Source organism: Lonchura striata, chromosome 2, assembly GCF_050655825.1.
Source record: "Lonchura striata isolate lonStrDom1 chromosome 2, ASM5065582v1, whole genome shotgun sequence".
NCBI lineage: Eukaryota > Metazoa > Chordata > Aves > Passeriformes > Estrildidae > Lonchura > Lonchura striata.
This window is the reverse complement of record NC_140704.1, coordinates 60,423,198-60,439,339: the sequence shown is the minus strand read 5'-3', so window position 1 is coordinate 60,439,339 and position 16,142 is coordinate 60,423,198. Positions and strand designations below refer to the sequence as shown.

The 16,142-nt window shown below is 35.0% G+C and overlaps 1 protein-coding gene across 3 annotated transcripts in view; it reads right to left on the bottom strand.

The window, feature by feature from the left end:
* The window catches only part of RELCH (RAB11 binding and LisH domain, coiled-coil and HEAT repeat containing), a 76,817-nt gene that overhangs the window by 36,215 nt on the left and 24,460 nt on the right, over positions 1-16,142 (bottom strand). For 2 of the 3 annotated variants that reach the window (XR_014952597.1, XM_031503937.3), the window contains exons 3-10: positions 16,028-16,099; positions 15,863-15,918; positions 15,640-15,753; positions 13,506-13,709; positions 13,325-13,416; positions 12,043-12,351; positions 7,630-7,705; positions 7,148-7,243 (exon numbers count right to left, since the gene is read on the bottom strand). Coding sequence is in view for 2 of the 3 variants with exons in the window: in XM_031503937.3 (XP_031359797.3) it covers positions 7,148-7,243; positions 7,630-7,705; positions 12,043-12,351; positions 13,325-13,416; positions 13,506-13,709; positions 15,640-15,753; positions 15,863-15,918; positions 16,028-16,099 (1,019 nt within the window). In the remaining variant the exon portion in view is untranslated. The remainder of the gene's footprint in view (positions 1-7,147; positions 7,244-7,629; positions 7,706-12,042; positions 12,352-13,324; positions 13,417-13,505; positions 13,710-15,639; positions 15,754-15,862; positions 15,919-16,027; positions 16,100-16,142) is intronic. The other variant, XM_077786083.2, reaches the window with a different exon arrangement.

The window sequence follows — 16,142 nt, the reverse complement described above, 5'->3', positions numbered from 1 at the left end:
GGAAATATCCTACCTGTCACTTAAAAAAAAATCTAAAAGGAAAGGATAAATGAAAAATAAATTTTAATACTTTGAAGATTTCCATTTTTAAAATCTTTTAAGGGTAACTGGAATTGTTTTGAAATAAGTGTAGCACAACACAAAATAACATGAACTGAAGACCTGCATTAAAGAAACTTTACAAATTAAACTGCATGAAGAACTAAATAACTTCCTTCAGTGTAGAGCTTCTTTCCCTCTAGAACCTGCATGTCAGATCTGATTTTTTTTTGGTTACTTAAGATTTTTGTCCATTTAAAGTTATGAAAAGTCAGAGGTTTTAACTTATTTTTTTGGACTGCATAGAGTTTTCTCTCCTGCAAACACTGCTTTAATTAAAAAGATTTGAAAGAATATTATTAAAATAATACCACCTCTACACCACTCTAAATACCACTACTTACACATTACACATTAAACTAAAATATTTTAAATAGGAAATCTGATTGCAATTTGTAGATACAGAACAAAATTCATACCATAAAGAATAAAGCTTACTTAAAAACTTAAAACTAAATATACGTGTTACTTTAGTGAAATCTAACTTTTGGAAATCTACTCTAAATTCACATTATGCAACTGCTCTTGCAAGTATTCTTGAATACCCCTATAAAAACCTTTACAAAGAATAAACTCCATTAAATGGGAGCTTTATGGGATTTTTGTTTCATGTGTTGAAACCAACACATTGATTTCACTTCCTTAGTATGTTTGAGTACCTATTCAAAAAATCTCAACTGCTTACTCAGAACTACTGCTAGATTTTAAAGCAATACCATGAGGTGGGTTTTTTTTAAGCTTCTTATGGAATTTAAGGAAGTTAACATTGTCTTTTATCAGCTGAGTCTGTGTGAAAGGAAAACACCTGAGAATATTCACCTAGAAACTACTGCCTTGTGTCTGAAAGGCTAATGAATAACCTAACAGCATTGACATGGGGCAGATACAAGGCTGGTTCTTTACCTTGTAGAAAGATGGTTATTATAGCTGACGGAATTAGCTGTATTTTCTTGTCCATTGGTCACATTCTCTCATGCATACTATGGGAGAAGAGAGTGCTCTCTTCATTGCTGCATCAGGGCTTCTACAGTTCCTTCTATTAATGGGAGTGGAGAAACAGTGAGAAGTCTTGAACGGTGTTTTCTGTGCTCCCTAAAGCCCTCAGGGACAGGAAGGTAAAATTGGAAGCAAAGGGGACTGTGGCACAAGAAGAACAAAACTGCTCTACAGAGGAATGAAACAGGTCAAGGGAAGTCTCCCAAAGACTTGTAAAGGGCAGATTCTTCTCAGGACATTCAGGAGCATTAAGGAAAAAAACCAACCTACAGGTACATTTGAGCTCATTTCTTCCCGTTGCTAAGAGTCACGCCTTTGAAGTAGATTTGTTTTACAAATCTCAGATTTTTCATTCTTGAAGGCAGCAGAGAAGCTATAGAAATAGCAATTTTCTAATAAAACACAGCAAGACTAGTATTTGGTGGTTTAGATTCAAGAGAAAAGTTCACATCATGGTTGTGGAGACTCTACATAATTATTAATAATCAAGGTGTGGACTTCCAGTGCTATTTGAAACACTCTGCATTCCTTGGGAAGGAATACCACTTGTGCTGACAGTCATAAAGCAAGAACTTAAGGTTCAAAAAAACCCAACAACTCTCCCTCTATTTAATTTGGAATCCTTCCTAAAGATCCTGTTCATCCCCAAGTCCTTATTTTCTCTTCCGCCTTTGAATTCAGAACGTGAGTTTTGATAGTTCGTGTTGGTGTTAGTCAACAGCAGCAACTAGTGACTCATGACCATAGCAAGAAGAGTGACTTCAGAGCTTTGATACTGTTTTCCCATTAGATTCCAAGCAGACTGACATCATAACGTTGTCGGCACTTGCAGCTAGATGCAATAACACATTATGCGTCATAGGTCCCACCTCTACCATTGAAAAGCCAAATTCATATCTGATGCAGTTTATATATGTGAGCTACCCAGATGCAGAATGGAGAGAAAGAAGTAATTTTGGTTTTACTGTAAGAGAAGCTACATACAGGTGACTGACGGACAATGCTATGAGGCTGACCTAACACAGGAGAACTGAAACAGCCCATCTTCCTTCTGCTCTACTTCTCTGTAACTCTCCATGTAGGTGTCTCCAAAGAAAAACTCACATTTTTCTCATCATAGTATCTCTGGACAACTTCCTCCTAACTTACAACAACTTGTTCCATTATCTTTGAAAGGGATTCACTATTTGAATTATTAATAAAGGCAACATTTACATGGTCACATGGAGTAGCTCTCTTCATTATGGTCAAAAGAACATGGGTCTTTAATAATAATTAGTACCATCTAAACTATATGCCTACAGCTCCTCCTACATATTAAAAGTATTACAACAAAATATTGAACTTTGTTTTTTTCTAAGTGCATCATATAGTGAGAATCTCAGAAGGTAGCAAGGAATTTTCTGTCAGTGTTGTTAACAATAACAATGTTTTGCTAAACATTCCAACAAGTCTTCTACATCTTATTGCTCTCACTAATTACTGTCTTCTTGTTGGAACGTTCATAAGCAAAATAATTATCTCAAAGAATACATTTAACTAGTGTTAAGTGTCAAGAGTGGTTACTTCAGTAGGTTCAAATAATAGTATTTTTTGTTACTCCAAATATTAATGTATTAATATTGCAGGCAACAATATAGCAACCAGGATGACATGATCGATTTTGTTAATGTGTGATTTTTAATCTTCTTTAATAGTCAATGCTTATACTGTGAACCAATACTGTGTTAAAATTATTCAGTAACTTAGCCTCTGGCAACAAGCAAATAAAATGAAATAATCTTATTGGCTGCAACTGAAATAGCTGCAGGTACCAACAAACCACTGATAGAGACTGTCTTGGGCAAGAATGTATTTAGAGTTACAAACAGAATATTTTCATTTTAAAATGAAAAAAAATTAATCATAGGATTAAATTAAATACATGACTCAAAACTTTGTGCTACTAATCTTACCAATATTAAAATCACAGCTCTAATTACCTCTCATAGGGTGAGACTATTATTCCAGGATCCAAAGTAAGCCTCTCAGAGATCCCAACGGGATGCTTTTGCATAGGAATCAACAGTAGGGTGTGGGTGTAAAAAAACTTTGTACTTCCTTATCTGTATCTACTGTTTATTTGAAAACAGACAAAAAAAGTGTGTGATATAACAAAATCTGGTAATTCAATTAATAAACATCAAATTCAGCTCCTTGCATCCATGAACTGTCTAAGCTTCACGAAGTGTTGAAAGACATTGGCTTTCAGACTAGAGATGAAAAGGATACTCTATGAGACTGAAGTATTTTACTTTAAGCAAACTGCATTAGGCCCTCCTACTGAGGAGAAGGGAACTAAAGGACTTAAAAATGGTTATGTCTCATGTGCATCCTCACCCCCTGAACAAAACAGCCCTGCAAGCCAAAACCAACACTGCATGTGTACCAGAAAAGAACCAGCAAACAGGCTGTAATCAACACTAACCCTGTTTTTTAGAAACATAATCTATAGAAGTCTACTGCAATTGAAGTTTGACAGAGTAACAAAGTATTGTAATTGTTCATTTAGATTTCTTTATTCTCCCCTATAATGTGAAATTAAAGTGGTCATCTAGAAGATATTGACAACTGCCAATTTTTATGCCCAGCAATCCAGGTTTATGTACCTTTATGCATATCCAACCATAATGAAATCTGCTAGATACAACCCCTGGAAGCAAACAATTAAGTATACTGCCAAGATCTAACAGTGTCTTCTTTTGCATTTCTTAGGAAAGCCAATATTTTATGGCTTTTAAAGCATAAGACTGAGATGAAAATTTATAGTAAGATATTGAACTCTACTGTGTTTTAAGAGACATGCCAGAGAATTAAAATGCCTTGGTGATTTTTATGTGCAGTTACCACACATTAATGTGATTACTTTCAATCTACAGTGGAGATCTAGTGGAGTGGAGAATGGCATCAATTCAGAGCCTGAAGATGTAATATTACCTTTGCTTCAACTTTACAAACAAATAAAAGCAAAACTCTATTCTTAACATGTTGAACTATCTATAAATAACAGTTTCTCAGTATAACTATTTAGTCATGCATATTCAGTAGACCACTACTATCATGATTTTGCTGAGTTTGCATAACACAAAAGAAGCTAAAGACTAAGACTGGAATATTGGGCAAGATGAAATATGTAAATAATTAAATACAAGTGCTGATTAAGAACATTAAGATATTAAGCAAAAAGTTTACTCTGGGCCAAACTCCATTAAAGGATTATATACTGCAGAGTATGGAAGTTGTACATAGAAACAAGGTTACTCTTGTTTCCTGACAAAAAACCATTGACTATTACATTTTAGCAAGTGTGAAAAATGAGTATTGCACTGATTAGCTATTACAAAAAATTTAAAAGACGGCTTCTCTCTAATTACATTTTAGCCGAAGGATTTTTTCTGTGGTGTATCTGTTAACAAATAGAAGGTGGCTGATTTTACTTTTGAAATTTTTGGAATGGTAATATATTTTAAGTGGTAAAATGACAATTGAGAAAGCAGATTCCAATATAGATCAGTTTTTATGAACCCAAACTGCTAATTTTCAAGAAGTATTATCACAGACTGCATCCCAAACAATGGGCTGTTTTTTTAGGTATTGGTTTTTAGCAATTTGTTACTGGTCATTCCACTTAACTGTTACTTGGATTGCAATATCTCCTTTACTTGTGACTGCATTAATATACAAATCTAAATATTGATGTACATGTTTTCAGGGAGTTAAGATAACCTAGATGCTTGAAATGGAAACAAAATTAAATTTATATGTTGTTACATGAATTTTGATGATTATGAATTGCTTTGAGGCAATTTTCCTGTATGATGCATTATTCATTTTACACAGTTGAACTGCTTTTTTTAGCAACAATTAAAATTATTGCTTCAGCCACCCTACTCAATACTGTGTCTTTCCTTCTTTGATACCTTCCATTGGAACCTAAACTACAGGCCCTGAAGAACAATTAAAGCTGCACCAGTATACAAAAATAAATAATTTCAGAAATGTCAACTATAATATTTGCTGGAACACTTACTACTGTATCAGGCAGACTGCTACTGACCTTAAGATGCCTAAAAAGCATAGGAAAAATGGTTTCTGAATCTCTGCTAAAGGACAACAGCTACTGAGAGATTGTTAACGTCTGCAAACTCAGTTTCTCCGAAATGAGGATGCATAACATGTAATTTCAAGCTTAAGATTTTGCAAGCAATTTCAACATGACGGATGTTTAAAGAACAAAGACATTTCAGGGAGTCATCACAAAATTACGTTTAACTCTCATCCCATTACACTGATAGTGTAAGATCTTAAATACTACTATTGTTGTTGTTTCAGAACACTCTGGCAAGAACTTTGCATTGTGATCTGAACCTGTTACACATCTTTCTCAAATTAGTGATCTTTATGTATATTTTTACACCACTTATCTGTGCAAAACATTATAAGGTTTTTAAAGACAAGACTCAAAGTTATACTTTGTTGAAGCCAGCCTAGTTCTTAGGTTAGCCTTCCATAATTTGATTAGGATAAATACTGACAGATGGTCTACCCAACTTTTTCTTCAAGTTCCATGACTACATCAGAAAGGACATTAAAATAGTTATAGCAGAAGGTGTCAGGGAACTAAAAGAAGGTATTTTTAAAACAAACTTCAATTACTGCAACATTAAGCATCCCATGTAATCCAATTACTCAATCGTGATTCACGGCTTTTTCAATTAAACGGAAGCAAATAATTTAAGGAAAAAATACATGTAATCAAATGTAGCTTCCACTGTAAAATAACCTAGGAAGGAACCACGCAGGAAACAGACTAATCAATACATTATACAGATTATGCTAAAAGCTGTGAAAAGGAGCCAAAATACCACATCCTGCCAAGCAGAAGGAAGGAAAGGAATAAATAAGAAATCAGAAATTAAGCACTGATCCAGGAACATTCACAAATTATTGTGAAAGACAGAAGCATTTCCAGAGCACCCAGTTAACACCTCCATCCCTTCAAAAATAAAGTCTTTCATGAATTTTCAAGTTCTCAAATCTCAAGTTCACCATGTCAGTGACTAATAATTACTTGTATGATAAAAAATTTTAGATTATGGGATCAGTACAAATTTCTTGAGGAATTTTCAAAGCCTTAAAATGAAATTTTGCAAAACACATTACTAAGTCTACCATACTGTAGGTCCTGTCAACAAGGACTAAAACTTGCTCAACAAGATATGCTACTTCAAACCCTTTATTTCAGTGTCAACTACAAAGACACTGAAGTTTTGTTTGATACTGCTTCAGTTTTTGGGTTTTTTTTACATATTTGGTAATGTGAAATATTTACACAAAGCAAAACAAAACCAGTCACTTTTTTCCCCTTCCTTTTGTATGCTATACAGCATGAATTATTACACAAACCATCACGTTCAGTTACATTCGAAATACACATTATATGTTCATAATTTTTAGTCATTCTCATTTTAAAGTTAAGGAAAACATATAAGCAAAATTGCTCATTTCCTTATGAAGGGGTATTTTTGATGAACCTTTGCTTGGCTGATACATGGAGCTTCCAAGAAACGATATTAAAATAATTTGTTTGTTGAAAATTATTTTTGTTGAAGGATGTTGTGCTGCAAAAGAACCTGAATATTATTTCTTATTTAAACTGATAAATTAAATAAACCAAACTATGTTTGAACTTACAGCCCCTGTTTTTACAATGCACATTGATATAGTCTTCCCTAACAAAAACAGTGCTACCACAAACAGATGGACCTACAGTAACAGTCTTGCTGAATGCTAATGGGTGCCTTAAGCAGAGGAAGGATATTAGCATACCATGCAGGTTTACTGAACTCACCTGACAGAGGTGTAAAACCATTTTCTAGGAGCAGAGATGCATGCACAAAAGTAAGAACATGATTGCAAGTAATAGACTTTCATGAAGTTAGACACAACATTTTCAAAATGAACAACAACATATCGTGATAAAAATAAAATGTAATATTTCCGGGTTCCTCACCTCTCGTTTTGCAAGCAGCACGTTAGGAACAATATGAGGCAGGCAGCGTCCCAACATTAACATGACACTTCTCTCGCTGTCTGCAATCCGAGATACCTAGAAAACCAAGTTGCTTGTTTGCTTTTTTTAAGAAGTATAGGAACAGAAAAATACCATTTGAAAGGAATAATAAAAATTGCAGCAGGCTGGTAACTTACCAGGAAAGTATTTAATTTATTCCCATACATCAAGCTGTAAGTTTTTGATGTGTCAGTAATTCCAAAAGCATGAATCCACTTGGAGAAACTCAAAAGTTCCCATAATTACACCTCTATCACTAGGTTTCATATTTACCATAAAATCTGAGAACATATCTTTATTTCTTAACTTTCATGCACATAGAGTCATCTTTCCATATCTTGTTTCAAAGCAATTATTGCTTGTTTAACTATTGCTGCCATGCAAAATGAAGATCTTTTAGTTTATGTCAACTGGAAATATACCTCTGATCCCAAACGGCTGTCTGCTGACATCCGACAGAAAGACAGAAGTGCTTGATGGAAAGCTGGTGACAATTTCCTGAAATATCATCAAAAAGGGAGAGGGGGAAGACAGTATAAATCAGAAAGGTGATAAAGTGAGTCCTTTCACTCTGGTTTAATCAACTAGGTAAAATGACACCCAGAAAGCATGTTTAAGTGATTATCTTTGACTTTCAGGGTGTATCGTTTGTAGTAAGAAAAAACCTTGAGTGTCCTAATTAAGAAGTTAGTTTTAGTTCAAAAAAACATAACATCTTTCAAACTGCTGTACAGACAAAAATAGGACTAAAGCATGAAGAAAAGGAAGTTTAGGCAATACAAGAGGAAGCATACAATTATGCAAACAGGGCAGGGTGGGCACAGAAATCACGTGAAACAGTATTTTTGCTTAATGCTCTGATTCTGCAAATTGCATAAAAGCATTTGAGTAGTCAGTCAAGTTATGAGCTTCAGGGTTAAATAAAGTTTGCTCAACTGCCATTTTGGGATCTAACTTGGTATTCAAATGCTGCCAGAACCTCAAAATCAATCTTAAACTGCTGTCTAAGCCCTTGTACTGGCTGCATCTGCACAAGCACTGCCTCATGACCACATCCAGCACCAGCCAATGCAGCTGAGCTACTAAACGCCTTAAGCATCCATATCAAACTCTGATAAAAGCTTCAAAACAGCCATGTCTGAAGAGGGTAATTTGGCAGAAATGTTCTCAGAAAACAATTACTGACCACTACATTAAACAGGCAGCACCCTATTCTTCCCAATAATGACAACTTCCTCTGCCTTATCTGAAGCCTTGTACTTAGATGCTAATCTAACACTGCTTCAAACACTATGTTCAAAGAAGACAGACAACATTTGTCTTCCAAAACATGCACAGAAAGCATCTCACCTATTTCCATCATCTGCTGTTTGAGTCCTCTAGTAACACTGAGAGGAGGCAACTCCTATTTTTTATGTGGAAATCGGTAACACCTTTGAACCCTCAAAAATACACACGAGCACACAAAATCCAACACACAAATGGTTATGTGCATGGACATACATTTTACATAAAAGACTGAAACATAATACTTCTTACAGTAAATACACCATCATTTACCCTTTTCTAACTGAAAAAGCTGATTAAGGATCAAAGCTCCTACTTACAATTACTTAAACTAATTAAAGAGGACATAAATATACCAGTTTTCCTCTTTTCACTATTTAAAAATTATGATAAATAGGAATTTTTATTTATTGCTTAAAATTTTTTTTCTTAAGAGTATGGATTTTTGAAGTACATTTTAAATTTTAATGGAGGGAGCTTGTTTTAATTCTGTTCACCTTGGTTTTATGCAAGGTTCACTTTAAAAAAGTTACTAAACTACTTGAACAGTAGCTAGTTGTAAAAGACCTCTTTCACAATATGTTAGTCCTTATGCTGTAAAATATTCTTGAGTGACAGATTTACAGGCTCTACTCAAGAGTGTCGAGTTTTTTTACACTGAGAGCATATAAGCAAGCATTGCAAAGCAGCTGCTTAACATCAACACAGAGGGGCAAGGCCTTGGCCAGCCCTTTGCCCAGACTGTCCTTCATTCTGGCATTCATTCTAAGAAAATCAGATCATTTCCCACTTGGAATCCTAATTAAAATCCTACATAAGGGCAAAGTTCCATTCCCACTTTGCAGAGAGTTAGAAGTAAGTATGACAGTTTGTCACTAAATTTCCCTGTGAGTTAAATAACAGCAAGCTCTGGGCAGTTTGGATCCTCTTACAATTGCTGGCTATACTTGGAGTCCAGAAAGCTTTTCTCTTAATGAAGTCTAACAAAATCCTTGATGGCTATGCTGAACAAAACCAATGAAAGACCAAGGCCTCTTGCATACAGGTCAGTGGCAAGTCTGTTCAAGGACCAACAGATGTAAGTACTGAAGACGTTTGGATATAAGAAAGTACAGCCCAAGCAATAAAGAGCCCAAGCACTACTATTCTATTCCATATAACTGGGACATTAGAATCAATTCATTCAAAAAGCTGAGACTGCTATATACAGAAAGCACCTTGTATTTGGTGCAAATTACCACACACCTCAAATTAGTTGAATAAACACATGTGCTGTAGTCTGTGTAAACCACTGCTAGTGCTTTGCACTGCCATCTGTTAACTGAGGCATTTTTCCAATGATGGCTATGTCCTCATTTGCCAGCATGCACACACAGCTGCTCTAAGTGCAGTCACACAAAGCAGGCTCACTTCCTCTTCTCTCTTCCCATCTGGGCAAGATTTATGCCAAGAAAACACTCTATAGATACAGTAGTAGTGATCTTGCCTTTTATGATAGTCTTAGTTTTTAACCCTTCTTAGTACATTCTGAATAAATGATAGTAATTGTCTTCTATAAATAAACTTGGTTTGAAATCAATAAATATCCAATATTTCCACTGTGCTGCCTCTCCTGCAGATCCCAAAACATTTAACAAATAATCAATTCTTTTAGTGAAAAAAAATTACTGCATTATTACAAACCTAAGGCATAATCCAGGAAGAAAATTTAGTACTAGATACTGGGCTATAAAACACTGTATCAAATATGCGTTGCTTTGACTCTTTGCTGACATATTAAGCCCAAAGTGGAGTACAAAAATAGCTACATATTACACATGCATTATTTATCTTTGCAGTGAACTGTATTTGAGGGGACTTGTGAATTTAACTCAACGGGAATTCACGGTTTCATTCAAAGAACCACTTTTCAAATAAATCTATGTGCAGTTATAGTTAAAACAACTGTGAGCAGCAAAACAAACTATGTTCTTCTAGTCTCTATTTTCATAAATTCTACTGGAAATACACTGGAAATTTTCATAAATTCTACTGGAAATTCCTTCCTCAGTGATTTAATCCTATCAATCTAATATTTATGCACTTAATGCCACCCAGCACTCACCATTAGTCTGAGGAAGAATAAACTTGCAACAAGCCAAATGAAAGTAGGCAGACAAGTACACAGCAATCAATGCACAACAGCTTGAAGTTTTGATTACTACATAGTCTAGACTTTTAGCTAGATTATGAAAGAAACTTAAAAAGAAAAAAATCTGGAAAGCTTAAACCAAACCACTGACCATTTTCTAGAAAAATCTAAGCTGTTCTACTTTCCTGTTAAACAACGATATAGTCAACTAAGAGAGAAGAAATTTATTATGAGACTCCAGAGTATTATATTCAGAAATCTTTCCTCCTGTTCAATTCTAAAAGCTGAGATATCACTGAAAAAGTAGCCCTGACCCTATAAGTTAGTGCAAGAAGTACAGAAAACACAGAAAAAGCAGGATTGTTAGTGTTTGCAAGAAAAGGTTACTATTAGCAGGGTTAGCAGCTCCTTTTTTTTTTGGGTGTTCCTCTTCTCCCCCCCCACTACAAGCTTGCATTTATTTTTCCATCTGCACAGAATGTTACACAGATTTCTACCTGGTATTTTCAGATGGAAAGATAACTCTAGAAACAAATTACAGTATCACCAGCAAGGGCTCACTAAGGGACAAAAGACAAAGCAGGATGGCTGCCTGCTTCCCTACAAACAGCAACAGTAAGATCAAAGGGTGAGCTACTTGCATATCTTTGTCCACAGTGGTAGCAATTACAAGTTGTACATACCCTCATTATGTTTGTAGTCCGTGTTACTCCTGATGACTACAGTGGTTTATCTACTACTTAATGAACAGATCAATTCTCCTTTTCATTATAAAAACACTTGTATAGGTTGAAAGGGCTTTCTCAAGAATCCTTACAAGCACAAACTCAGTCTCCAAGTAGTAACACAACACAAACACCCTAATTTAATTAAAAGAATCATAACTACCTAGTGAAGGTTTGCCCCAAAATCAAAACTCAAAAAAGCAGTACGCCATAAGATACCTTTCTGATAATTATAAAATAAGTAAATGAAAAATAGTACTGCTCTCTAGGAAAGTTATAAACACCTACACAGAAAAAGCAGAAATTTTTCCCAACTCTTCAAGTAGAAGAGAATTACTAAATTAAAACTTAAAAGAGAACAGAACTCCCTTGTCTTCCCATTCATTATTCTGATTTTAACTATTTTTTTTTTTTTTGGAACAAACAGGGCTGGGTTTAGAAACAAGTAGGAAGTAAAAGAATTTCTGAAACTTGACACTAAAACTGTAGGTTTGTCATATGTACTCCTTCCTAAAGAGATTAGGAACAATATAAAAATATCAGCACTGTACCCTAGAGGTATGTTAAGTCTTTTATTTGCTTTCAAAACACAAATGATCTATTCACTTGGCAGAATTTCACTGTTAGAAAAATATCTACTCACATTACAAGAATTTTTAATAATATCATGCAGTTTACAACTTATCACTAACCTATTAGGTTTATCAAAGTGGACTGCAGCTTTAGATGATGGAGCACATGAGGACAGTTTCTCTGTCTCTTTCGAGGACACAGAATTTAGCATATCATCTTTAGAAGTCCTTGAATCCACTTCAGCTGATAAAGCAAGGCTTGTTTCCTCAATGTCGCCATGTTTACTGTCATTCTCAGAGCTCTTGATATCCAAGTACCGTCCATTGTCCTCTGAGACTCTGAGAGGCACTTGTTTTAAAGAAGGATGGGGAGCTACACCATAAACAGTTGACACAGAAAAGCTTTCATTCTTGAGAACATCTATTTCACTGAAAAATCAAAATATGAAATATTTTTGTAGCCTTCATGCAAATGCTGTTCAAATCACACTACTGCAGCACAGAAATAAAGACAACATACTGAAGAGCTCAACATACTCTTCAATTCATGTATGTTTAAGAACTCCTATAACAGAAATAACTTTCATGACACAAACTGTTCAAATAAGCACTAGTTTCACTGAGCACTTTAGTAAATAATTAGTAGCAGGAAAAATGTTGCACTAAGAGTGAGTGAGTCAATGAAACAAGTAACAACATCTTTATCTCCTTCTGGTTGAAATGCAAGTGCTGAGACACAAACTGTCACAAGATAGAACACTATCTAGGATGCAAAACATAAAATACTGGAGTGGTGAATCAATATGTACTATCCTATCTGGCTTTGAAATGGTAACTATGCAAGTCAACGAAGCCATTTAAAATTTATGCACTTTCCCACACACTGCATTAGTACACCTCTTAAGAGGAATGATATCTTAGGACTTACAGAATGACATGTTTTGGCGAACCTTTTAAGTACTTTTTTTTTTTTGCTGTTATTAAAGGTATCATCATGTTTACTAGTCTTGCTCTTCAGAAAGAAAAACTACATTGACATCAGATGTTAAAACAAGCATCTTTCTGACAGTGTTTGCAAGCTTTACGTGCTAAGGAGTGACATAAAGCTAACTGAAGACAAAACCTATGTAAAACAGATCAGAGTGATTGTTTTCAAACAAATAAAGAAGTTATATTGAAAGAACAAAACTGGTTACAAAATTACAGGTAATATAGGGAAATAGTTTGAAGTATCTTCCTTTTCCTAAATCAAATACTATATATTGAAGAGGAAAGACTGCCCTGCCCTGAAGAATTCCCAGTCATTTCCTACATCCAAGTTATGGTTCCACATATGTGTTAGAAAAACACTGAAAAGTTATCCAACATTTATCAAGAGTCAAATGGGTTGATAAGAACTTACCTTTCAAGTCTTTGGATTTGTTCCATCAATGACCATTTCTCACTGTTTAACACACTAATTTGATCTTCTAATTTTTGCACTATTAAACATTGCTAAACACAAGACAGAAACAGAAGAGTTTAGTACAATAAAGTTAAGCAGTACATCAGAGAGCTGTAACATTTCTTCTGTACAGTCTTACTTCTATTGACTGTGGTGCTGTTTCAAACACAGGGACGGTCCCAAGTATAGGAGTATCAGCCTCTAACTCATCATCTTCTACACCAACTGATGCATCCACCACATCTCTTGAAGCAACATGATGGTTTCCAAAGTCACGGTAGAGTTGTAACAGGTCAGGAGGCTTTGGAATGTTCAATCCTACATCATCCCAAAGTTCAAAATCCTTCAAAAGAATAAAAAACTAAAGCATACAATATACTTCCTTTTATTTTCTTTTCTCTTCCTCATTTGACCACAGGTGATGCAATAGCAAAATAATCACATCAAGACTGCACTGTAGTAAATCAGATAGAAGCTTAACTCAGCAAGAAAGAATAGTAGAGGAAGGATCTACTTTGTGAAAGCAGTTTCACCACAAAGGCAGCTCTAGGTAACATACTAGAGAGACTACCTTTCCAACCACATAGGCTAATTTTTTTTTTTGCTAAGACATGAACACTTTTTAGAATCAGAAATAATATTGCTCAAATTGTAGCAGAAGCCAATGCAGTTGACACAAGGCAGAAATACTGGTTTTGTTCCCATTTCACTCACAAGTGCAGGTGGAAGACAGGCACAGTATCACAGAATCATTTAGGTTGGACAAGACCTCCGAGATCAAGTCCAATCTTTGACTGATCAACACCATGTAAACAAGAGCACTAAGTACAACATCCAGTCATTTCTTGAACACCTCCAAGGACAGTGACTCCACCACCTCTCTGGGAAGTCCATTCCAATGTTTAACTCCATGAAGAATTTCCTCCTGATATCTAATACAGCTTAAACAGCTCGGTACAAGACTGACAGCAAGGTGCAAACAATACAAGGGCCTCCTGTCTCAAACCATCACTCTGTCTTCTTCCTTTTCTCATTTACATCTTTTAATCCTCTTAATACAAGAATATTCCATGTTTGTATATACAAATAAGTCTGTGCACATTTACACAGGAGTTGTGATGGGGCCTTTAATGACATTAACTTTCAGTATTGGTTTAAACTTTTTTTCATATTGTTCCCAGTCTTCACTATATTTTTTCCATAGTCCGGAAAGATTATTTTCTCAAAGAATTATGTGAATAGCGTAGAAAAAAATGTGCTGACTACACAGTAATAGCAGTATGTTTATATTAACCTTTTAGAATTAAGAATGTAGCTCTTTTTTGCTAATTGTCTCACAACACAAAACATTCTCATTTGAGAACACGAATAGGATAAACTATTCATCTTTTCTCTTTAGGGGGCTGTATTGTCACCAGTATTTGGACGTTAAGCGTAAATATTCAGTAGAAGTGAATGATTCAGAAATTCTAATTAACAACATGTTTGCTTTACAGATTAGGAGATGAAATATAGGAAAAGTATAGGAGGACCAGTTACAGATAAAACTGGATTAAATTCTATATTTAATTCTTCTGGCAATACTTCTGTTTTGTGATAAATACATATTGAGTATTGATGTTACTGGGTGTTTTGTCTACCCAGAAACAGTTACAATGTAATTAGAACCTTCCAAACATTCTTCTCAAGATATTTCTTCCCATCAATTGTAAGCCAAAAGAGACATATAAAACTGATCATCTTAAGAAAACTGCATCAAAGCACAGGCAAGTTGGGAAAGAGCCAAGGTAACACCTTATTACCAAGAGCTTATTGAAATGCCATAGGTGATTAAGTACTCTCACATATGCATTTCCAAAAAACAACCAATGAGTAAATTGTATATCCTGCACAAGTTGACTGAGTAGGATCTAAGGAAAAAATTAAGTTTGAGATCCAGATTCTTGAGTTGAACTGAATGTGCGTCACACCAGAATACAAGGAAATATCTAACTCAATATTTCACTTCTCGTTTTGCTTCCTTTAAAGAATGCAAACACTCTGTCTCCTTCCTACAAATTTTGGGAAACTACTGCTCAAAATGCTGTGTTTTCAAACCATGGTTTATATATGAAAATGCTAACTAGCATATTTAACTTTTAGAGTATTCATATACATGAAGCAAACTGCATGCACAGGAAAAATCACTTAAGTTCATTTGAGTTTATTACAAGATCAGAATATTGAAAGCAGACGCGCAAAAAACCCCAAACAAACCCACAAGGAAACTTTACCTGATCATGATTTTCATCTGAAAATGTTATTGATGTAAGCTTGTAACTATTCTTCAATAAAAATTCATTAACTAGGAAGTTTAGAGCTCTTTTCTCAAGAGGTCTGATTGGCTCCTGGGGAAAAAAAAAAAGGCACTAGATCTTTGGTTTATCCTCCCTTCCAGCTATGGAAGCATATTGATACTAAAATCCATGCAAAGTTCATTTATCACCAGCCACCTACCTGAATTTCAGGACTTGATTTATAATTTTTTCGTTCCTGCAAAGGAACTTCATTTTCTGGGGAGGAAAAAATAAGTAACTAAATTTTACTCTCTCACAGAGGATGAGGTCAGCTACTTCTACATTGTTTAAAGTAGAGACTTAAGAAAAGGTTTATGTACACCACCTGCAGCCTGAGTCAGGTTGGCTCGAAGGGCCTGTATGGTCTCCTTGGCTTTCCGTAGTTCAAACTCCAGGACTGGACAGGGATTTGGATTAAACACACACAGGCATCCAACCAA